The sequence below is a fragment of the Pituophis catenifer genome, unplaced genomic scaffold (genome assembly GCF_029215685.1).
Source record: "Pituophis catenifer annectens isolate HBS135680 unplaced genomic scaffold, rPitCat1.0.hap2 SCAF_1, whole genome shotgun sequence".
NCBI classification, from domain to species: domain Eukaryota; kingdom Metazoa; phylum Chordata; class Lepidosauria; order Squamata; family Colubridae; genus Pituophis; species Pituophis catenifer.
The window spans coordinates 215044771-215069295 of NW_027256881.1; the positions used below are offsets into that span (position 1 = coordinate 215044771).

General features: G+C 36.7%; 1 protein-coding gene across 1 annotated transcript in view; it reads left to right on the forward strand.

Moving 5' to 3' along the window:
- VWDE (von Willebrand factor D and EGF domains) overlaps nt 1-24525 on the forward strand; it is a 194995-nt gene that overhangs the window by 22614 nt on the left and 147856 nt on the right. Inside the window, exons 6-12 of the mRNA XM_070934354.1 lie at nt 1295-1384; nt 6444-6579; nt 9473-9690; nt 11403-11476; nt 12933-13209; nt 13650-13864; nt 16207-17030. Coding sequence (XP_070790455.1) covers nt 1295-1384; nt 6444-6579; nt 9473-9690; nt 11403-11476; nt 12933-13209; nt 13650-13864; nt 16207-17030 — 1834 coding nt within the window. The remainder of the gene's footprint in view (nt 1-1294; nt 1385-6443; nt 6580-9472; nt 9691-11402; nt 11477-12932; nt 13210-13649; nt 13865-16206; nt 17031-24525) is intronic.

Sequence of the window (24525 nt, forward strand, 5' to 3'; positions counted from 1 at the left end):
GCAAGTAGCTTCTAATGATCAAAGTTTAACTTGCACTATAAATACATAGTCCAAGAAAGAAGGCAGTGCAATTTTGAAAAGGCCATGTATTATTTTATGTACAACATTGATCTGTATTCCTGGTTCAATAGTGTTAAAAATATATACATGATTGGCTTTTTCCTCCCCAGGACCAAAAGACCACTCTATATAGATGCTTACCTCAAAGATACTTAAATCTTTGCACTTTGAGTTATAGATTTTTTGCAATTGGTTTGCCATTTAGCCAAAAACATTGTAATTCAAAGATGTTACATCTAAAGTTTGAAATCAAGTCCAGTAGGTCCTTGATGACTACTCAGACCACCCATTTATTGATCCAAATGTGGCACAAAAGGGCAGTTTAAAAGAAAAATAATAACATAGATAGTCCTGTTCAGCTTTGGCGATTCTAGACAATTTGGAAGCATCGAAAAATAACATGATCAATCCAGCAATCACTAGATCAGCAGCATAAAACCTCTAACAAAACCTGGGCTAAAAAAAAAGAAAATCTCATAAACTATAACAATCTTAGCTCCAATGGTAATATTTGTTCAGAAATACAGCCTATCTGTAGCAGCACCTGCAAAAGGTGCCCCATTGATGACCCAAGAGCATAGGGCAATTATATGGGAATAGATGGCCTTGAAAATGTCAATCCATCTCTCTTTATTGATTCCACTACTAAGTAATCCATTCCCTATATCTGAGCCCCATAGCATTGTGCTCTCCAGTTCTATTCTTCTGAAAAGCAATGCACAGAAGCATCAGGGATGCGGGGTGAGGAAATATAGCTGATATTGTAAGACTTTTTTTTTTTTTGTTACCATATGCTTAAAATGATAAAGCAGGGCTGCAGCTTAAAAAATGCTGCACAACTGTTTCGCCCAGTCTTACACATATTGGCAGATGTCCTAGTTCTGAAGGTCAAAGACTTCTTGAGCATACTGTGCATTTTGAACTGGCTTGGCAACAGCTTTTAGCAACTTTAAAAGCCACATAGAGATATTTATTTGAACAAATTTCACTGTTAGTTTTTAGTGCTTGGAGCCCCCCCCCTCCCCGGGTGCATTCTCAATTTGACAGGGAAGGCTACCTTTTTGTGAAGGAGGTCTAACAATTGCCAAGGACAAAGAGCAGCAAAATAAGTTTTTATAAAGTGTAATCTAACAATCGCTTAGTACATTTTCCATCGTTTTTCATAAGCCTGTCATTTAAAAAAAAAAAAAAAGAGGCAAAAAGGTTTTGAAATAGTTTGGCTTATCTATTGCAGGTCTCTTGCACTGTCACAGCTTTTAGATGGGACTCACCTGATCACCACTCTCTCCCCGAGGAAAGCGATGGATTCTATGCTGGAATCAAGGTAACCACACAACATCTACGGTAATTTCATAAACTTCTCTAGCATAGCCTTGATGGAGATTTCTATATTAGCCATCTTGTTTCGCAAGACAACACACCATAAAATTGGCTTTCGTGATTATAAGAAGGGTGCTTCTAGGTGCTGAAGCAGAAAATGTTTGAATAAATTGCCTGCCATTCTATCAATCATTCTATCAGTCTTTTAAAAACACTAACAGCTGCAGCATTTTAGGTAGAGAAAAATCCTCCCATGTTCATTCACCTGAGTAGTATGGTTCTGTATGTATAATTCTGTGCAAATAAATAAATAGTTATGGTAATATTCGGCTATAAGGACAGATTCACACTGTGCAATATGAACTGTGTCTTTAATATGATCATATTTATGAGGTCTGTCATGGGATCAACATTCAAATCTTTTGAATTTTCTGAAAGGCACCATTCTTTTACAAAAATGGGGGTCAAATTCTCTTTTATATCAAGGAAGCTGTTGTACATCACCTGGCTCATGTGCAGTTTGTAAGCCCCTCTTTTGTGTCCTCCTTCGTGAAATGTCATGAGAGCCAGTTTGGCGTAGTGGTAAGGTGCTAGCCTAAAAACCAGGAGACGGTGAATTCTAGTCCCATTTTAGACATGAAAACTGGTTGGCTGACTTTAGATCAATTACTCAGCTTAGTTTATCTCACAGGGTGGTTGTTGTGGGGAAAATAGGAGGAAGAAGGAGTGTTGTGTAGGTTTTGCCAACTTGAATTACTTCTAAAGTAATAAAAACAGGTTAAAAATCTGATAAATAAAATTTCAACAGCACAATGATAAAACATTCTAAAATAGGAAAAGAGTGAAAATAGTAATTTTAATTGGATAAACATTTTAAAAACTCTTCCACCTTTTAATGTATTTTAAATCCAACACTTTTATAGAATAATTGCTGTGCTTTATAATCATCTGTGTGATTATGCCTTTGACTTAATAGTATAATCACAGCTTTGCCTAATGTGGCATTATTTATATGTATAAAATTATTTTCTTCCCCTGATAAAATGCAATAATCTGCTCAAACATCATAGATGGGTGAAATCTTTTGTTTACCCTCTAGTTTCAACCAGATCTGCCTTGAAGATGTTTGGAAGTACAGTTATGCTCTACATTTGGAATGTGTTATTCTTGGTCATATACTGAGTTTCTTATTCCTTTTCCATTTCCATTTCCACAGTTTTCCTCCTACATTTAAATATTGTCAGCAAATAAAAAATTCTTCTCATCTATTGGATGGGGAAGAAATTGAATAAATGCTATCCTCTGAACTTTCCCCATTTCATTGTCTTATGATTAGAGTCATGAAATATAACACTGTTTTAAAATCACTTTAGCTTAACAACTTTAAAATTAATGTTTATATCTGTGTCAGAGAGAAACGTGGGTATCATTATTTTGAATTATAGTTGCCCATATTTATTTGCTATGTATCAACAACTACTATATCTATATTTATTTCCACCATAAGATTAGAACAGGATAGCAAATGTAGAATGGTAGAAGTCAGTTATGCTGTTGTCAACATAACCTTGATTCAGAATACATCAGTTATAGTTTGCTTTTGTAAATAATGAACAAATCAGAAAGGCATAAAAACAGTCTTAAAATACAGACTGGCTAGGAATCTAAAAAATTGTGGTGCAGTCCTTAGCCACAAAATTATGAAACCTTTGGCGTTTCCACATACTACTAAACTTGCTCACACATCAACTGTAGCTAAGATCACTGATGATCAGAGATTTGAGTTGGAATCCAAAGAACTAGATTCTTAACACTGTCTTAACATCCCCAGTAAAAGAGAAACATGCTAGGGAAGAACGAGAAAGAGAAACTTGACACTTCTGTCAATAGATAATTTTAGTCAGATGGCTCGATGAATGGTCAGATCATCATATTCATGTTCATGTAAATTCCTCTTCCATTCATTTCAACATTCAAAGTAGAATAACAGACAAGCAACATGACCAGCTAATTATTGTAATATACACTCCAGCACCTTTTAATTAACTTTTTTTCCCTTCATTACTAGCACTACAGTGCACTAAACCAATCGGTTCCATGCTGTTAGTTAATAGAATTTTTCAAAGGTTTTTCTCCCCTTTCTGCAACAGTAAAAAGAAACAATTACCCAACTATACCTGAAAATTATTTTGTAATTACTAAAGATGTTCAAAAGCAAAAGGTAGCATTTGGAAATTAAGTCAATGTCTATTTAATAAGCAGTTACAGTGGCTAATTTGACTGAATGGTTTAGAGCTTAGCAGAAATCTCAGGGAGCCACCAAAATAACAATTTCACCTCATCTTGCTAGGGCACTGATCCAAAATCTTGTTAACTTGCCAATATAGCAGTAAGAGCAAGCAAGAGGGTAAAGACAGAAAGAAAAAAAAAAGAACAGCAAACCTTTTCCCAATGAAAATTGGTATACTTGAAAGAAAATGAGAGGCATAGTAATTTGAGAAAAAAATCCTTAAATTTTAATCTGTCACCCTTATTTATTTATTACGTATTTATTAATTCAATTTGTATGCTGCCCCTCTCCGAAGACTCAGGGCGGCTTAAATATATGTATGTACGTACATATGTATGTGGGACATATCATACTATACATATTATACATACATAAATACAGAGGTGGGATTCAGCCAGTTCACACCAGTTTGAGCGAACCGGTTGTTAACTTTTTGCCCACTTCGGAGAATCGGCTAATCCCACCTCTGGCTGGCCCCGCCCACCCCACCCCGCCTCTCCCAGGAGTCCCCCTGCACTCCCTATTTTGGCTTCCAGGGTGGTGCAGAAGGCCTTCCAGGCCCAAAACCCCTGCTCTAGGGGAGTTGGGAATGGAGATTTTGCATGAACATTACTGTGGGGTGAGTTGGGAATGGGGATTTTGCATTATGATTGCTCATAAGTAAGTAGGAACCAGTAAAAGAGGAATAGAAAAATCCCTATCTGTAGATCAGCGTTTTTCAGTGTTGGCAAGTTTAAGCTGGGCAAACTTCATGCTGCCTGGGGAATTCTGGGAATTGAAGTCCACCTTAAAGTTGCCAAAGTTCAGAAACATGAGTCTACACTAGAGTTTAGGATTTTCCATTCTTGTTTTATTTAGAGTTTGGTGCAATTAAATAAATCAGTTGTGGTTTTGTTAACAAATAGTGATTAAAGCAATATGAACCATTACTGGACTTTTTGTGAACTAGGCTTTGATGATTAAATAAGGGATTATGGAAATAATATAGACAAATGTTAATCTTAGAGTAAGAGTTCGATATATCTTTTTACTTATATCTGTACCAAAGAAAGTTGGAAGTCATTCTTTTTCAGTTTTCCTTCTTTTCCTCTTCCTTTCTTACACTTTCACTCTTTTTCTTTCCTGAGCCTTTTCTTTTTTCAAATCTGTTTTTTATTTATTTATCCTTTGTATTTTTTTGATGTGTGAAGGATCAAATACTCAGCCATTATAATTCTACATTCCTTATTTACAGAAATCATATCAAAATTTAGGATGAAATCCACTGGGAGCCATTTCATATAATGCAGGCTCTGAGTCCCTCTAACCAAAAAGTGTTTATTGATAGAAGATAATATTTGTAGTTCAAGGTTGAACTATGGGTTCCTTGGTGCTCTCTGAGCTTGATGGTTTTCTTGCAGATGTTTCATTACCAAACTAGATAACATCATCAGGACTAGAAGGGAGTGGAGTTTGCTCTTCTTTTCATATACTAGTGACTGTCAGTGTTAATCAGTTGCTTCATAAAAAGTGTTTTGATTGGTTCTGGGTCTCTACAGCCTCAGACAAAGAAAGGCTATTCTGCACCCCCACTCTCAAATGTTCTTTAAAATACAGAATTTCCCAGCATTCCTTTAGGAAGCTCCAACATGCAAACTGTGGTTATTCATCCTAAAATGAATCCTCTTTATCTGGAGCTTCAAAATTTGCTGTTTGCTGGGAAGGCGTGTAGCTAAGTCAGTCTACATTTAGTGTACATCTGACTGTGGGGATATTTCTTCATAACCAAACAAAAGTATTTTCTGTGCAGTTCACATTCCTTGCTTCCTGGATCTGGATGTCACAAAGCAAAGCCCACATTTTGTAACTAACCCCCACGCCCCGTTTTGGCTGGCAGAGTGCTGCAAGAGGCTGAGTACTGTCATGGCCCTGGGCCACACCCACTCTGGCCACACCCAGCCAGCCATACCCACCCAGCCAGTCATTAGGGCAGAGAACCGGTTGTTAAATTATTTGAATCCCACCACTGCATAAATACATACGTGTGTGTGTGTGTGTGTGTGTGTGTGTGTGTGTGTGTGTGTGTGTGTATGCGTGAGAGACTTTAGATAAAATTTGTTTCTGTGGAATAGATTTTATTTTAAAAATTCCAAGGAATATGTTGACTCCAATACATTAGCATTGTCTGGGAGAAAGTCTGCTAATTTTAATTGTGTTCAGTTTAGTTTAATTTTCTTCCCACCCGTTCTTCCCAGTCTTATATTTGTTTTTGTCTCATGTCTTTCTAATTTTCATAAATAAAACTAAAGTTTTCTCTAACAATGCAACAAAACAATCCTCAGTGAGAAATCACTAGGAAACCTCTATAGCTAACCATCTACTAAAACAAACTCTGGGCAGTATAAGGAATAAAAGCACAATACGGTAAAAAGAACATTTTTCAAGAAAGTATTTCATCTTCAGACTTTTTTCAGCAAAATGATCATCAACTTGAGAATAGATTATTTTATTTTTTAGATACTAAGGCTGACCTTAGTATGGTGAAACTGATGCTCTTAGGATGCTCTTAGAATTCCTCCTAGGGCCCCTAGTATGTTTCTGGCTAGGCTGTCTTTTTCACTTAAGAGGTTTTGTCAGTCATGACACCTTCTTCCTCTCTTCATGGTCTCAAAGGTCTGCTTCCCAGGCAGAAAAATTAAAGATTCATCTTTAAATAAGAAGCCATTTCCCACGAGAAGAGATTAGGGGTTGATATGAGCTTAATCTAAGATTGATAACCTGTCTTTATTTCCAGTTTGTACCAGAATCGTTACAAATTGCAGAAGATGGAAAGGAACATATTTTGACAATCTTAAGTACCATTCCTATTACATGTTTGGCCCAGGATGACATCTGTAAAATTACTTTACAGTTAAGCACTCAGATTTCTGGTAAGTACCTTATGTCAGGTAGCATATAACCTGCCACATTTTCCCCCCATTTTTCCTGAAGTCACCATACCTGTAATGAATCTAGAAGCAGAGAGATGGTAAAATGCTTCAGAAGTAAAATATGTTTCATAGCTATAATACCAAACAGATGAGGGAAAAAATGCATCAAGCATTGAGTGATGTGGTACATTAAGCTATTTGTTCATTTTTATTAACATTAGAAGTTAATATTCATGACAGCTAATATAGAACCTTTATGTTAGGTTTTACAGATGGTATGGTTGAAATGTATATTGAAATAGAAAAAATGGGTTCAAAAATCTTTACTAATGATACTTTATGTTAGTTTAGCTTGGAAAAAATAACTTCTTCCCATACTTCGTTATCAATCATTAAATATATATATACACACACACACATGGATAAAGCATACCTATATAGATTTTCTGTTTTAGAACTCAGATCCTAAATGTATAGCTCAGATCCATTTTCTTTAATTACTATGATGTAATAAATATTAAGCATACTGTAGGTTTAAGAACTCACACAGTTTGTCCTTGGTGGCTATGCCTGAAAATAAATGGTATCTGTCTCTGTCTCTCTCACTTGATTTGCCTCTTTTTGCTCTTTAACACTGGAAAGAACCAGCCTCAGAGACTGAGGGATTTGGGAGAAGTTTTCACTCTTTTTACTCTAAGAGTGAGGCAACTGAAGAATCCACTGTTTCCTGGGACATCCACCCAATGGATGGAGCTAAAAGTCATGGGTCCAGAATTATGGCATATAGCCCTAGATATTGTTGTGACCTAGGATTACTGAGTCATTACAATACACTAGTCATTAGTCCCAAAAAAACCTATTTTATTGTAACAGCTGAGAATTATGTTCATTCCCAGCTGAGTCCTAATTAGTTGCAAAACTAGTCTTTCAGAAGAAGTACTTCGGGATAATCACCAACCTATATCTTCTTTGACACCCTGCCAAAGGCCTTACTTGGCAAAGCCCCACGGAGTTCAGAAAAAACAAGAGATGCCGACTGGAAACAGAGTTAGCAACATTGCTTTCCTGCAAAAGGCCCAAGTGCCTTTGTTTCTCTTTTAAGCCTTATGGGAGGGGCCAATCATCTCCTGGCCTTACTCCTGAGTTGTCCCTTTTGCTTTAGCTGCTCTTGCCTTCTGGCAGCTCTGCGCATGCGTGCACTAGGAACAGGCTCCTCCTGCTCCTCTGCCTCTTTGCTGTCTGACTCTGGGGGCTTCGGATTCCACGCATCATTCCCAGATGGCCCTGGCCCCATTCTGCCTCCGATGCAGAGCCCTCGTCTGGACCTTCCACAGACTCCAGGACTGGCCCATATTCCTCCCCAGCCTCCTCACTGTCCAACTCCGCTGCCAGCTCCGCAGGCTGCTACGGGACCGATATCTCCTTTACACAGGAAGTCGTACAATCCTATTTTTAAATGTTAATGTTTTCATGTGTTGAAATACTTTATTATTTTAGTGGGTAAACTATATTGTGAATCCTTGGGAACTCTATTTGGCATGGGGGTAGACATAGATGTTTTTAAATAGATAAACTAATATTGCTGAGATATATATTTGGTCTTTATTGCTATTTCTTTTCCAACATAATAGTCTGTTTCTGTTTCAAAATGATTGTGTACTGTACAGCAAGAATTATTCCGTGGCTTTGGGGTGGAGTTCCATCAGTATGCTGATGATACTCAGCTGTACATCTCCACCCCAGGCCATCCCAACGATGCCCTTGAAGTGATGTCCCGGTGCCTGGAGGCCGTGCGGATCTGGATGGGGAGTAACAGGCTTCGACTCAACCCTTCCAAGACTGAGTGGCTGTGGCTTCCGGCGTCCCGATATAGCCAGCTGGTGCCATCGCTGGTTATTGGGGGCGAGTTATTGGCCCCCACGGACAGGGCTCGCAACTTGGGCATCCTCCTGGATGCACGCCTGTCTTTAGAAGAGCATATGACAGCCGTGGCCAGGGGGGCTTTTTATCAGGTTCGCCTGATTCGCCAGTTGCGTCCCTTTCTGGATTGGGATTCCTTACACACAGTCACTCAGGCACCGTCACTTCCCGCGTGGACTACTGCAATGCTCTCTACATGGGGCTCCCCTAGAGGAGCACCCAGAGGCTCCAACTGGTGCAGAATGCGGCTGCACGTGGGATTATGGGAGCGAGGGGGCGCACCCATATGACACCTCTCCTGCGTGAGTTGCATTGGCTTCCAGTGGTCTTCCGGGTGCGCTTCAAAGTGTTGGTCACCACATTTAAAGTGCTCCATGGCATAGGACCTGGGTATTTGTGGGACTGCCTTCTGCCGCCAATAGCCTCCCACTGACCAGTACGCTCCCACAGAGAGGGACTCCTCAGGATGCCATCAGGCAGGCAATGTCGGCTGGTGACCCCCAGGGGGAGGGCCTTCTCTGTGGCATCTCCTGCCCTCTGGAAAGATTTGCCCCCGGAGATACGAAGGATATCGGATCTCCGGGTTTTTCGCCGTGCCCTAAAAACTTTTCTTTTCCATCAAGCAAGGCTGGCGTGAACCGCCCACCCCTTTTTTAAGCTTTTTTAGCTTTTTAAATTGTCAATGGGTTTTAGTTTGAATGTTTTAAATTTTGGGGCCAAAGTCATGAAATTCTTTTAAAAATTTTAAATTTTTTATTGGTATGTGTTTTAGTTTTGGCTGTGCACCGCGCTGAGAAGGGCGGTATACAAATTTAAATAAATAAATAAATAAATAAATAAATAAATAAATAAATAAATATTTTTAATCACACACAGAAGACCATCCAACATCATTTATCTAACAGAAAAATAAAACGAGTAAATTCTGAACAGCATTATACATTTATCCAATATGTTTTTGTGCTTTTTAAAGATAACTTGTTAGAAAGGACACCGAACATAGCCCTTTCAACATGCCATGTGGATCTGGAACAAAGGCCCTGCAGAGAAAGCAGCTGTGCAAGAGCAACATTTGCTGTAAGAGCTGTGAATGACTTTGTAGAAAATGGAAACTTTATCAGTTATATCACAGCCAAGCCAGTTCAGCCAAGTAAATCTCTGTGGCATGATTATAAACCCATGGATGTCAAGGTAGGTTAAAGCAACAACCAAGAGGTTTTTACAGCCTGTTGTAAAAAAAAAAAAAAAACAACAACACATAGCACTCCTTCCCAGTTATCTTTATTTATGTTTACCTTTATTATTCTTTTGCTCTTTCCAAATTTGGAAACTAATCAATCTTTTAAAAGATTAATAAACCAATCCTAACAGAGATTTTTGAAATGTACTGAATAACCCCAGAAGTCAGCTTCTTCATCGTTAAAAAAAGCACCATTTTTGAGAAAGAAGGAGTTCTTATATGAGAGTTGGATTTCAGTAATTTATATTTGCTTTAATTTTGTTCAGCTTGAATTCAATGATATTGGATTGGGTTGCAAATATTTCACATGCTTCAGTCGTCAAGCATTCATTTGGATCTGAAAAATTGAACCTTTGAACTGTTCCATATTTTCAAATATATCAAAGTAAAGTCCTTCTTGTACCTGAATAAAATTCAGAAGAAATGCAGCAAAATAACTAATTATATTTGAAAATAGTAGACCTGGTATCAATAGCTGTCTTTACTGCTTGTGTTATGCAGAACGTTTCATGACTGTAACCCAAACTGAACAATTTTGTTATTCATCAGGGATTTGATTTGTTTTAGTCAGGAATAAAGACTATATTTTTTATGAATCATGATATAAAATAACCTGAGCAGAACTCCTCATCTTAATGAATGTGCAAATCAGCATTTAGGATGTCATCTATAAAGAATTCTGTTTGTTCTGTGTCACCAGCCATCCCATCCTGATCTTTCAAAATCTGATCAAGAAAGTCACCCAGATCTTTCAGGACAAAGGGGAAATCCTTATAGGGAGTGTTTTCAGTTCTACCAGTAAATGGAAAGCTTTGAAATGAGTTCTTAATTATCCCCAGATTCCATCTTATTTGAGATTATATATGTACATGCATACATATACACATACATACAAAAATACATACCATACATGCTGTTGTCTTCTGAGGTAAGTAGTGTTATCCAGAATGCAAAATAGGAGTAAGAATTGTAGGAAATTAAAGGCATGAGGAAAGAAAAAAATAAGGGAAATACATCTAAATCTTGGGATCTCATTAATTAATACGGAACTCCATCCATCCATAATTTTTGGAGCTCCCCTTCCTCTTGACCCATTCCTTCTCTTCCACCACCACCACATCCTCCTCCTCCTCCTCCTCTCCTCCTCCTCCTCCTCCTCCTCCTCCTCCTCTTTCCCAAACTTCCTCAAACTGTGCATTTATATATCCAGTTCCTAGACGATCTAACTGCAAAAGGAACTCACACGTTATTTGTGACTTCACAAAATTAAAAACTAGAAAAAACAATCAACTTGAGGTAACAATGTAAAAAAACATCTCTCATATTATCTTTGGACTAGAATCCCTTATCCTGCAGGAAGTGCCACGTTTTTACAGCTGCCTTAAAGGTTAGTATGGTGAGGTCAAAAGCAAACTCCAAGGGGATGCTTTCCAGAAGGCAGGTATAGCATTATATTCCCCATCACTACTTCTTAAATGCAGATTCCAAAAATAAGTAATTGAAATTCTAATAATAACCACGATCTAGGATATCTGTACTATGTTAAATCTGATTTGAATTCACCTATAATTAAATGCAACCCAAATATGGTGAGTCAATTTTAAGAGCAATACTGGAATCCTACCTCAAAGACCATATGAACTCCATTTCTTATTTTAACTAGGTCACAATTCAAGACCTCCCTACAGGTTATTGCTATACTTTCACAGATCCACACATAATCACATTTGATGGATGGTGAGTATTTTTTCCAGAAATTGTGTAGATTCTCTGTAGTAGCTGATTTTTATTTTAAATTAATTTGATGTTTTGATATATGAATATTCCTTTGCCCAGTGTTTTTCAGAATCTAAAGACCCCCTCCCCCCAAAAAAATGCTAGTAAAAAACAAGGGGAAACTAGTCAATAAATTATTTTGAAAGTAAAATATTTTTAAAACAAAAATCATAATAGCAATATGTATGGAAGTTGGTTCAAAAGGATAGAAATAAGAACATTTTTTTTCATAGCTCAGAATGAATTTGGATTTACTTTGGGTGCTTTTGTCTCATCCTTGGTGGCAATCCATAGGATTAAACCATAACAATCTAGCAAACAAAAATCTAAAAAATATTTATTTCAAAAAGTCCCATTAATTGCAAGAGAGATTTACAACCACGTATATTAAGGTAACATTGCAACCACCTCAAGAAATAATATTTCTCTGCCTCAATTATTCTTTGTACAAACATGAAATCTTATTCTTCATGTGCCAAGTCAGTTCATAATAACACCTGTCAATAATAGTTGAGTATAAGCGTAGCAGCTATACTGGGATATGGCCCTAAGTAACAACCAAATCAGTTCATTCTGGGTGGCTGAAGCTCATTTGTAGGGACAAGATGAGTATATCACTATCATATGGTAGCCCTTTAGGTTTGAAGAAGACACACTGTTCTGAAGTTCATCTCTGGATATGATTGCAGTCCATTGTTATAGTAACTCTGGATGGTATTCTGTGGCACCATTCACAGTTTTCTGTCAGTTTTTGGCAGCACCTATCTTCAAACCTCATGAAAACTTCATAATAAAGGGGTCACCATCAGGTTCTGTCACCAGCTGCAACTTCTAGTTCCTATACGTTACCCAACAGTTGCAAATACAATAGTTTATAGCACGGTTGGATTGAAGAATGAGTCTCTGTCTAGATGAATAGGATTCTGTTGAAGCTCCATTTTTTTCCTATGAAATATTCACTCAGCAATTGTAGATCTTACAAAGGTTGGTTATTATTCACCAAAGATAATGTTTGAGCATTGATTTTGCTTTTAAGAGTATTAAGCCATAAAGCACCCAGTTACAAGTATATTTATTAAGATATGGAGGGGAAGATATTGTATATTCCCATTTACTTTTGTCAAATGTTTAACTGCCTTGCCTATGTCTGCTGTCAAAGCAGCCAGTCTAGACACCTATGAGCAGCTCATATGAATTCTTATGCATTCCTAGTTAATAACACCATTGTGGTGTTTTAGGTTACTTATAGTTATGAAAAAATGTTTCCTCATTAAGTGTTTATTTTCTGTCTCCTCTGAAGTCAGCTATCATATTGGATTAATTAAAGAATCTTGTTGTTAAAAGCAAAAGTGTGCAAATCAAACAGACTACGCCATTCTGTAACTTCTTTCTTGATGTTGTCATTTTGATTTCTTAGGCATTACAATAACTACATGGTTGGAACTTTTGTCTTGTACAAGAGCCTTAGCCGTCTGTTTGAGGTGCATGTACGTCAGTGGCACTGTGCCAGCCATCATATTGCCATCGCCTGTAACTGTGGTGTTGTTGCACTGGAAGATAATGATATTGTTGTTGTTGACATGTGCAACAAGCAATTTCTGGGAACCAAGTCTCAGGTGATAATACAAAACATCAGAGCCTCATCACAACAAAATGTCAAAATCATGAAGTCCTATGGAGGAAAAAAAATCACGGTATGTATATCACCCTTATTTACTATACTATTACTGATGGAGAACAAAATGTGTAAATGGAAATCAAAGAATAGTGTGACTTTTAAAACCTCATAGTGATATAGTTCTAGTATTAGTTGTTTAGCTGATCGATCACTCACTATTAGGCATCTTAAACAATGCAAACTGAAGTTAATTCTGCACACCAATGATGTGTTATAGACTTGAATATTACTGTTAGGGTCAGAATAGGGACAAATAAATAATAAAACCCAAGAATTAGATTATTAATTATTTAGGGGAGGGGGAATATTGTTTTTTATTCTTTATATTGACCAGAGTCACTGAAAACGACTGTGCGGCCATATGAATTCTCTAAATAAATAAATACATAAATTCAGGTGGAAAATAAATGCATCCATAAAAATGTTTCTATTCATCAGATTTCTCTGTTTTTCCAGATCTTGTTCCATTCAGGAGCTTTTGTTCGAGCTGATCTTAATGACTGGGGAATGAGTTTGACAGTAAGGGCACCGAGTAGTGACTTTAACAGAACCAGAGGTTTATGTGGTACTTTTGACAGAAATAGTCAGAATGACTTCCACAAGGCTGATGGGAGCGCCTTACTTTCTCACCAAAATAGCACAACAGAGGAGAATTTCATAGAAGCTTGGAGGTAAGATTTAAGTGGCAAAGGGTAACAGTAAAAAAATGAGCCATTATAAAAAAGATTCCATATAAACTCTGTAGTGTGTTTTTGCGGTGATCTGCTCAAGAACTCTGTCCTACCTTGACAAAAGTACTAGCAGGGACCTTCAGACTATATCACTCACTGTTTTGAACCTTCAGTATAAACTTTGGAACTATGATGGAAGATGTCTATCTTATTGTATGCCTCTTTCAGTTTTAAGCAACTAGTTTAGCATTTTATCAAGCACATATAATGTTTTTGAAGTAGACTACCAAATTTATCTGAGGGCTTAATGTCTTCTTGGAGTCTTTATATTTTTAAATCATTCTCTCTGCCCACCTCCCCAAACATAATTCTGTTACATGTTCTAATTAGCAAAAATCATATCAAACAATTATTGAGTTTATTTATCATGGCACACTTACACATGATCAATTATTGCATTTATTAAAACTTTTAAAGGATTTGGCTGTCACTTTTGGATCATTAAAGTAGTTTCAGCATGAACTTTATTCTTACTAATGTTTACTCAATAATTCATGCCTGTATTTAACAAATGCTTGAGAAAATGCCATCATAAATCATGAAGTATTCAGGTATCAAACATATTTATCAATATATATTTTCCTGTGATTGATAGACATAGATAAAATTTTCCTTCCAATATTTGTGCATTGTCCTTTATCATATTTTCATCACTTTCTGGACATCTGCCTGTCTAAAACGCAAGAAATCTATGATTCCAGCATTCTTCATTTTATAGCCCTCCTTGGGTCTTTAGTTATCAAAATTAGGTATCAATATTTACCAGTCAGGGTAAGAATGTAAAATGCTGTCCATCAAATTAACTGCATGTTTTCTTTTCTGGATTCTTTTTTGTTTCATTGATCTGTCATCAAATGTCTTTCCTGGAATACTTTTTGTTTGAGTCACTAATATTCTCATCCAGATAACTTGCAAGTAGTGCTTCCTATATCTCATACATTTCTTTATGTATATATATATACATATATATGTGTGTGTGTGTGTGTGTGTGTGTTGAACTGTATTAGATGATAGTGGAATTTACATTTTGAAAAGGTGGAAGACATATTGTTGCAATATCTGTTTCTGTTTCACAAGTCTATGTGAATATAAAATTCCCAGACTTTAACCAAAGCACTGCATGTCTTTTTCATCCCAAATCTCACTGCCTCTCTTTCTTTGTAGAAAAAGAGAGTGGGAATCCTACCTCAATTCAGAAAGAAGCTAAGACCTATCTGACTAGGATCCTCTATCTTTGCTGAAGAATAACATGTAGATCAGACATGTCTAACCTTTGGACTTGCCTGGCTCACACTGAGTAAAGAGAAGGACAAGGAAGGGAATTTGAAGAGAGACTACAATTCCCTGACATAACTTGGCTTTATGGTGTAGGAAGGAGAGATTTGCACGCTGATAACACTTGAATAGATATTTATCATCATAGCTTTCTTAATGCTGTTTTTCAGCAAAGCAATGCATGCCATTTACTTGCTGTCACTTCTGATGGCGTAAAAATATGCAGAAGGGCCTCTCCTAGTAATCTTAAAGTATAGACAATAACTTGTAGCAGCTCCTGACAGTTCTGAATCCCTACAGTCCATTTGCTGATTCAGCAAGGTGTCAGAAGAATAATTTGGGGTTGCAACTCGAGGGTTGCACAAGAACGAATCAAAACGAAATCTAGGCACGCTGTGAGGAAAAGAGATTTATTTATTCCCAAAAGAAAAGAGGTTTGCTTGTGGGGATAGCTACAGAGAAAATGAGGTACAAAGGGGAGATTTTATAGGGAAGCTTGTCCTTGGTGTGGGTCTTGAGGGGTGAGAGTGTCTGTATGTGCTGGTTCTACAGTGTGGCATTTGAGGGGCATGGGCATGTGTAGGTGTAGATGTCAGCAGTGATGTTTATTCTGGTGAGCATATGGTTCTGCTGAGAGACAGTTTCAATTAAGTCTATTTGTGTTTAGAGACCTTCTTCTTTGATGTATGGATTATGTCTGGGTAACTTACTTGGGGGTTCCAAAGACCAATGGTTGCAATGGAAACCTCCATCAGTGCGTTTGGCATAACACACCTAAACAGAATTTGCTTGGCAGATTAGAGGTTGTGCAAAGCAGTCAGAGGCTGTTAGCCATTAAAAATAATAATCTCTTATTGCTTAGGCTTAGGGTTTATATTCCTATTGTTTGTAGTTCAGCATATTGTTGTACATAATTGTTTTTAATTTATTTAAAAACACCTAAGAATTTGTATCAGTGTGAGGTGTCCGACATCTTAACTGTTTTAACTGTTATTGTATTTTATCAGGATAGCTCCGGGGATGAGCTTGTTTGACCACATTCCGTCCTCCTCGAAATGGCAGAAGACAGAACGTTTCTGTTTATGTCAGAAGAAGCCTGAACCTTACTTGCAACCTTTAAATTCTCTGCATACTTTTTGGAATCCTGCCCCACAATCTTTGGATTGCTATGATGAGAAAATTTATTACACTTCAGTAATTCCATATCTAGATGTCACATCAGATTATGTCATTCACCTTGAAACAGATCCTTTATTAAATGATGAGCAAAGTGCTACTAGTATCCCTAATCATTGGGAAGATCTCCAAAGAGGAAAAAGGCAAGGGTCTTTGGAATACTCACCTGTTTCCTCTTTCCAAAGTCCAACTGACTTGGAAAGTTTTTCATATTTTTTCCCAGAAGATTATTTTGAAGGGAAGTGGCCTACAGTTCAGATTATATGGCCAACTCCAAGTGGTCTGACCTCAGCTGAAGTCTTAACACATTGCAAGACATTGCTTGAAAATTCTTCCATAGGCTCAGCTTGCAAAGGGTTTCTTGGCATCCAATTCGACGTGGCCATTGAAATGTGTCTTTCAGATGTACACATTAAAGATGATCTCAAATGGGGGGAATTGCTTATTCCATTTTTGGAAAATGTCTGTGAAAAGAAGGTCCTTTTAGAAAATGTAACTGAATCTTTTCATTCGACATATGAGATACTTGCTATCCATCACAAAATTATTACAGCACTGAGATGTCCCAATCTCTGTAATGGCCATGGACAGTGCACTCTAAGGGGCTGTCAATGTTTTGAAGGCTACAGCTCCTATGACTGTAGAATTGCCAAAGGTAAGTGAGACATTCTACAGTATTTCTTCTTAATCATCTTATTTATTACTTTACTATATTTATATGCTACTCATCTCACAGTTTGAGGCAACTCTTATTTTATAGCATTGAATGAACTGAATGAATATCTGCAGTAAACTGTTGTTCGAGCAGTATCGCTGGTTAAGATACAGTACTTGATAAACTAATAAATAGGATTTTACTTTTATAAGATTATTACAGTATCTGGTTGATTACTTTGTAGAAGTTTAGAAACTTTTTGGCTAAGTTTTGTTTTCACTTTAGTTAATTGGTAAAAATGGGTGAGATGGTTCCCTTAAACAAACTGGCTTTATGGAATTATATTTTAGCCTTGTCATCTACATGCCAATGGAAATATAAGTCTGACAGAAGTATTATATTAATGCAAGAAAGTTAAGAATTTGTAGTTTGTTTATACAATTTTTACAGACTGCCCATTGCATCAAAAGTGTCAAGGTAGTTTACAGAAGAATTAAAACATAATTGAACCTAGCTAACTCAGATAAATTTTATACTATACGAATTTACTGGAATAGCAAACTTTTTAAAGCTTTCTTAAAAGTATAGAGGTTGGGGGTATTCCTAATATGACAGGGTAGTCTAGAGAGTGGGGGCCATCAATGAGATGGTGCATCCTTATGTAGGAGATGACCAGACTGAGCCCGAGAGAAGGGTCAAACGCATCATCAGTCAGGAGTCCCTTCGCACTCACAAGAGATCTAAGCCCAACCCACCTTGAATTCATTTGACTCTTATCTACCTCCAATTTGCTCTGGCCATTAGTAGTTCAGATTTTTGCAGAGAGCTTAAGCTTGCAATAAATTTTTATAACCATTTGAATTGCCTGGATTTTCTGATTTCCCTGGCATCTGACACCTTGTCCCTCAGTACGATGGTTTATGGGAATGACCATGGGAGAGAGGAGGAAGAGCTGCAGCCTAGACAACTACTACCGTGTTTCCCCAAAAATAAGACCCTGTCTTATATTTTTTTGAACCCTGAAATAAGCGCTTGACCTTATTGCTCAAAAGCACAATTGGGTTTATTATCAGGGGATGTCTTATTTTGGGGAAAACAGGATATGCAAAAGGTATTTTAGCCCAGAGAAGGAAAAGGGGCATGGGAAGCACCTGAGAAAGGAACCTCCCTAGTTTTCTGGGAAGTAAAAATAAAGGAGGGGAGAAGTGCTTTCAGGCTTGCAAGGGTCTGTTACTGTAACCATTATAAACATATAATGTAGCAGTACTAAAAGTAGTGCTAGTTTTTATGGTTTATGCTTCTTGCCTGGAGTACCTCAAAGGGCTGACACTCAATCCCCCTCACCTCTCATGGAATAGAGAGGCTCTGAATACCCTCCCTTCTGATCACATGGGGCAGCCATATGTGACAGGGAAACTCAGTCCAACACGGATGCAAATCATAAATGGCTTTTAAGGCAATAATCAGTATCTTGAATTGGACCTGGGAACTAATCAAAGGACAATGCAATACTCTCAGCATTGATGTAAGACTGCTGAATATGTGTAGACAACCAAAGAGATAACCTTGGAGAATGAGGTCATCAGTCACTTTTGCCAGGAGAAAATGTGTGTGTGTGTGGGGGGGGGGGATTAATGGGCTGAAGAGTACAGATGGCACTTCAGAAAATGACTGAAAAATATTAAATGTTAGTCTGTTCGGAGACTTTTAATTGGTCTCATAATTAAAACTTTGAGTATAATCTTAAAATGAAGGAAAAATAGTAGTTTGAATAACAACAGAATGAATTTATATTTAAACTGTGACAAAAAAATAAAATAACTATCTAAATTGATTACTGTAGGGCTCTTTGTTACTTTAGTATTAATTGTATTAAAGTATGTCACTGTAAATTACTTATTTGTATCCTTAAATATATTTAATTAGTCTACCATTTTGTAGTTTATTCACAACATTTATAGTTGCTCTTTTAGAATATCTATAACTTATAGAAGTCATTTTAAACTTGTTCTAACCATGGAATCTGTTAAGTTTTTTATTTAACTTTTTAAAGGTTTTTTTTTTAAAAAATCCCAATGAAGAGACAAAGTAGTAGTGATGGCAAATTGGCAGTAAAATAAAACTTGCGCTACTTGGAATTTATTTATGCAAATGTATATGGTAAAATTTATTTCACAAAAAAATGGATCTTCCAATTACAGCACTGCAATTTGTTTCCCTTTTTCTGTTTTCACCTGCTTCAATATGGTATGCAATTGTACCAGTTTGTAGCCAATGTTCCATGTCTGAAAAAATGTTCACATACATAAATATTTATTAAGTCTAATCAAAAAAGCAAAACAAACATAATATGCATATGCTGAGAAAGAGATCTCCAGGATGGGCATGACAATTTTATATTGTGAAGTTGAAAAATTATGCAGGAAAGTCACAATTTGGGATATCACTTAGAATAATCCCTTTCTTAGACATGTCAATGGACAGTTGCACATAACATGTCATACAGCATAATAACATAGACAATAGTAATGGATTAACATAGTGAAATTAAAATTGTTTTTTTTTTTCACCATTATGAGTGCTTGGCGAAGGCACCTATTTTCTGTCTGTTTGTCTGCCTTTGCAAATCTGATTCTCTGAACTGGTGGATATCCCACTCTGAAGGGATTTGAGGCATACATGTACAGCAGCCAAGCAATGCAATCTGACATTTCTTTATTAATTCCCATCCAGATCAATGGGACTTAGGTCTAAGTAGATGTGCAGAGGATGCTGCCATGATTATTAAGCATACCTCTGGGGGACATGTACAATATATGCATACATTCAAGAAATGTAGAAACTAAAGAGGGAGGAAGACACACACTTGTTGCATGGTTAGAAATGTTGTTAGAGCTTGAGGGCAAGCAAAGAGTCAGCTTTCGTGTGTTTGCATGTGACAAAGAAAAGGCAGCCATTCGCCTCCTGCATGGACTGCTTGCAAATGTTTGCTGCTTGCAAGCAAGAGAAAAAGAGTAGCTATCAAGACAGAAGCAGATGGCTGAATGGTTTGAAGTTATTTTTCCCCTTAGTTCCTCAGAATCCATTCAAATCTCTTAGTATATAGAACTCAATTTGAAAAGCCCTTCATAATGCACACTGATTTTCGTCCTCCTAAATATTTTGTAAGGAACTCTCCCTGATTCCCCCATTCTCTACAGTTTATGGGGGAAATATTTTAATAATGCATTTATGTTAATTAAAAGATTTATCCTAGGAATTGTATACCACTGACTGCAAAACTTTTATTTGACTTATCTAACAGTTATGCTTCTAATCCTTGGCACATAAACCTTTGTACTCTGTAAATCTCCACATGCTGATTTCTGAATTTAGTTCTAGTCAAGCACATATGTTACTGGAGCCTCAAAATTGCAGAGAAACCTAAGCAAATATGCCAAGCTGAAAAGAGTTCTTAAAAATTGGCCATCAAACAAAAGACACCCAACTCAAACTCCACTGATTAAAAATCCAACATTCAAGGATTACTTTAAAAACATTTTCTACATGCAGGCAGCAATTCTAATTTCAGAAAAGAGCCAGGCACCGCTCAGTTTAGCCGTGTGGCGTAAGAGTCGATCACAGAGTACTGAAAAGAGTTAATAACAATTGGAACTACAATAGCTTCGCCTTTCATTATGAAGACCATTCCCTGCTTTTCTTAAGCTTCACTGACATTGTAACAGGTTCATGTGGTGTTGTATGCTTTTGTCTGTGTGCATGTATGCCTTCCCCATTTCACTTGCCTACTGATGCCTGACAAGCCTTGAAGGAGGTTTGTTTGAGAAGTGTAAAACAAGGGCAGGGGTTTTTATTATTAATTTTTTAATAATGACTATGTTTAAGAACTCACTTTCAAAAGTCCTAAAAATGTAACAATCAACTCTCACAAATGAGTATGAGCTGGCACTAGTAGACCAGTCCAGTGCCTTTATCTTTGAGGGTAGAGGTTCGTTCTCCGAGCTTGTGGGTTGGTTTCTGGATGTTTCATTATCAGGCTAGGTAATATCTTCATTGGAACTTAGGGAATTTTCCCTAAATGTTACCTAGCCTGGTAACGAAACATTCAGAAACCAACCCACAAGCTCAGGAAATGACCCTTTACCCTCATCTTACACCTAAGCTACAAATATTTGCCATTACTGCAAACCTTTATCTTTCCATTATTATTATTATTATTATTATTATTATTATTATTATTATTATTATTATTCACAAACTTGATAGCAAACAAGATAACCATGCTGGATTTCGTATCTCAAATCACAAGTCGAACACTTCCCAAGTGTTTAGGACTGCGTGATGTATCGGCGGATTATGCGAGCAGATCCCAGTAAGGTGGCTTTCTGCAGATGACCAATGGTGATCTTGTCAGCGCCATTATTATTATTATTATTATTATTATTATTATTATTATTATTATCATCATTATCATTATCATTATCATTATCATTATCATTATTTCATAGTGGCTAATAACATCCCAAATTAATAGAACATCTACATCTATTCACACATAATGTATGGTTTACTTGAGCCCAGTGTTTTAAAGACATAACATATTGTCTTATTAATGTACATATAAATATCACAATAAGTAGTGCAGACATATCAGTTGTAATAACTGTGAATTAGTTACTACAATCAATAACAAAAGGGATTTCAACTTTGTAGCTACTTTTTAAAAAAATGTTTTGACATTCTTTTACAAAATGACCACTGACACTTTAGTCCCAAAGCATATTTACTTGGAGGAAAATCCAACTGATACCAATACAACTTATTTCCAGAAAGTTGCATTTGTGATTGCAATCTTAAATTATTTTTCTGAGAACATCATGCCTCAGGGGTTTTCAAGATATGAGATAGAGTCAGACAGCTGGTTGAGAATCAGGCTAAGAAAAACTGGCACAGAGAGTCATGTGCTCATATAGACATATATAAAGACTCACACACATGCATGCACACACACTACACCCACACTGATACTTCTCTCCTTTGAAATAATCAGAAATATCACTACAAAACAAAATCAAGATGATATACAGCAGTCATTACAAAAAAGTCAAAATAACATGGGAAACCTTTAGCATTTCCTTTTTCCATTTTGTATAATACACATGAAATTACCCATTATTTTTTCATAAAGAAAGTGTTATGAAGATCACTCGCTGACATCATACTTCATTTCTCCCTCTCTCTGCTGCAGAAAAAGAAAAAAAAATACAAAAACAGCCTGTTATAAGGAAATACGCAATTGCCAATATTTCTATCTGAGCTTCTTTAAATAAAAGAGGAAAATATGTTTGCACAGCACAAAAACTAAAAGGTCTTGGCATCATAAACTAGGATATACATATGAATGGCGAGCATTCACTCACCCAGCCCTTCCTGACATTTGAAAGATTTTATTAAGATTTATATTATTTGGGGTGTTTTATCTATGTTTTTAATTGTTAAAGTCAAGTTTACTGAGTTAGTACTGTATGTTGTACATATGAACATGAGGAATGCAGAGACCAATATGTTGGGTTGCAAAATAATTTCTAGATTAGAGATCCTAACTTGTACAGAATAGAATGAACATACATGGGCCTTGGTTATAATTATGGAATACTGTCCAAAATATACCAAAACTGACTGGTGCTATCCTTACCATTAACATGGAAGGATGGAGATTACACAGCTATGAATCTAAATTTAGATAATCTAGTCTATATCTTCTCTATTTTATTAAAACGTGTTACAAAATGTTGACCAAAACCATGATGGGAAATGGAGGTCAACATTTATGACTCATCCATTGGTGAAAATAATGCATGGAAATTGTCACTTAGAATGTAGAACATGAAGCTAAATTGCTTGTGAATAAAGAGAATGGGAAAATTTAATACATCTTGATTGAAAGTGGTCAGATCACTTGTGCAGTGGATTTGAGGAATATATGCAGAGAACTATCTAGTTTAAATTATTATTGAATGCTATAATGTTTATCAAAAGTATGATCTGATGTCAATTAAATTGTTGTGAGTGTGTATGAATGTAGTTATTGCAAAAGTTGGAAATAATTAGATGCTTGCTACATGTTGTGAATGAAAAACCAGGGACAAATATGGGGAAAATGTGCAGTATTCTGAATGAATGTGATTGGGGTGAAAAATTTTGGGGGTGAACTGAACGGGTGGATAGGAATTAAATAAGAGGGTACAGAAAAACTGTCTGGCCCAAAAAATCAGGAATAAATTAGAATAGCAATCTGTTTCAAATGTGTGAAGCATAAGTCTATTCAAGTATACACATGACAAAGAAATGAATCTAAGAGCACAATTGGTTTGATTGGTTATGATGAAAATTTGAGAGAATTACTAAAGGAAATAACGTTGGTAAAAGTTCTGAATGTTGGACAGAGAATAGTTTGGAAAGGTCAAGTGTGAACCCTGGGGAAAATGGACATGGAAATAAAAAAGAGAAGTAAAGTGTATTAGAGTAAAATTAGCACAACTGTAGTATGAGCACTGTAAGAAAAACTATTCAAAAGAAGTTTGATTTCCAAATACAAAGAACAAAAAGTAGACTTTGAGAAAGAAATAGTTACTTGGTGGTCTGAAGACTGAGCCATTTTCCATCATCCCATTGCCATGGTCAGATCATTTTTTGATCTGGGTATTATACAGAACCACCCAAGACATCCATAAGATAATAGAAGACACTGAAATGGTCTGCCCTGGACATCTCATGGATCCAATTACAACTTAGAACTGGTTATAGAATAGATTTAGTGGTGTGTTCTGCATGGAAGCTGTACATATAAATCAGTGCTGAAATCCAATTTTTTTTACTATTGGTTCTGTGGGTGTGGCTTGGTGGGCATGGCAGGGGAAGAATACTGTAAAAATCTCCATTCCCACCCCACTTTGGGGCCAGCCAGAGGTGGTATTTGCCGTTTCTCCAAACTAATCAAGATTTCCACTACTGCTTCTCCGAACTGCTCAAAATTTCCGCTACTGGTTCTTCAGAACCTGTCAGAACATGCTGGATTTCACCCCTGATATAAATGCAATCTCTAGGTTTCCTATATAATGTATATTTGTGTCAATTGCACAGTTTACTTTGACATCAAATAAGTGGACTTGTTCTATAAATACACATAGTCCTTCTCTAATAACATTAATTAGGACAGGGATTTCCATCGATAAACAATACAGTCGTAAATATCAGTGTTCATATCACTTAGCAATCCTGGCATTCACCATTGCCTTTGTGGGATAAATAAATCCCACCTTGTTAAACGAGGACCAACCCTGATCCAAGCTATTACCTCAGTGAGGTAAGGGACTGCCTCCTTTTTAACTCCCCACCCACTATCCCCCTCTCCCCTTTTGATCATCCTGAACTTGGTTGCCTCTACCCATTCAGCCATCCCTGGCTCTGCTGGCCCTACCACCCTGTCATCTGA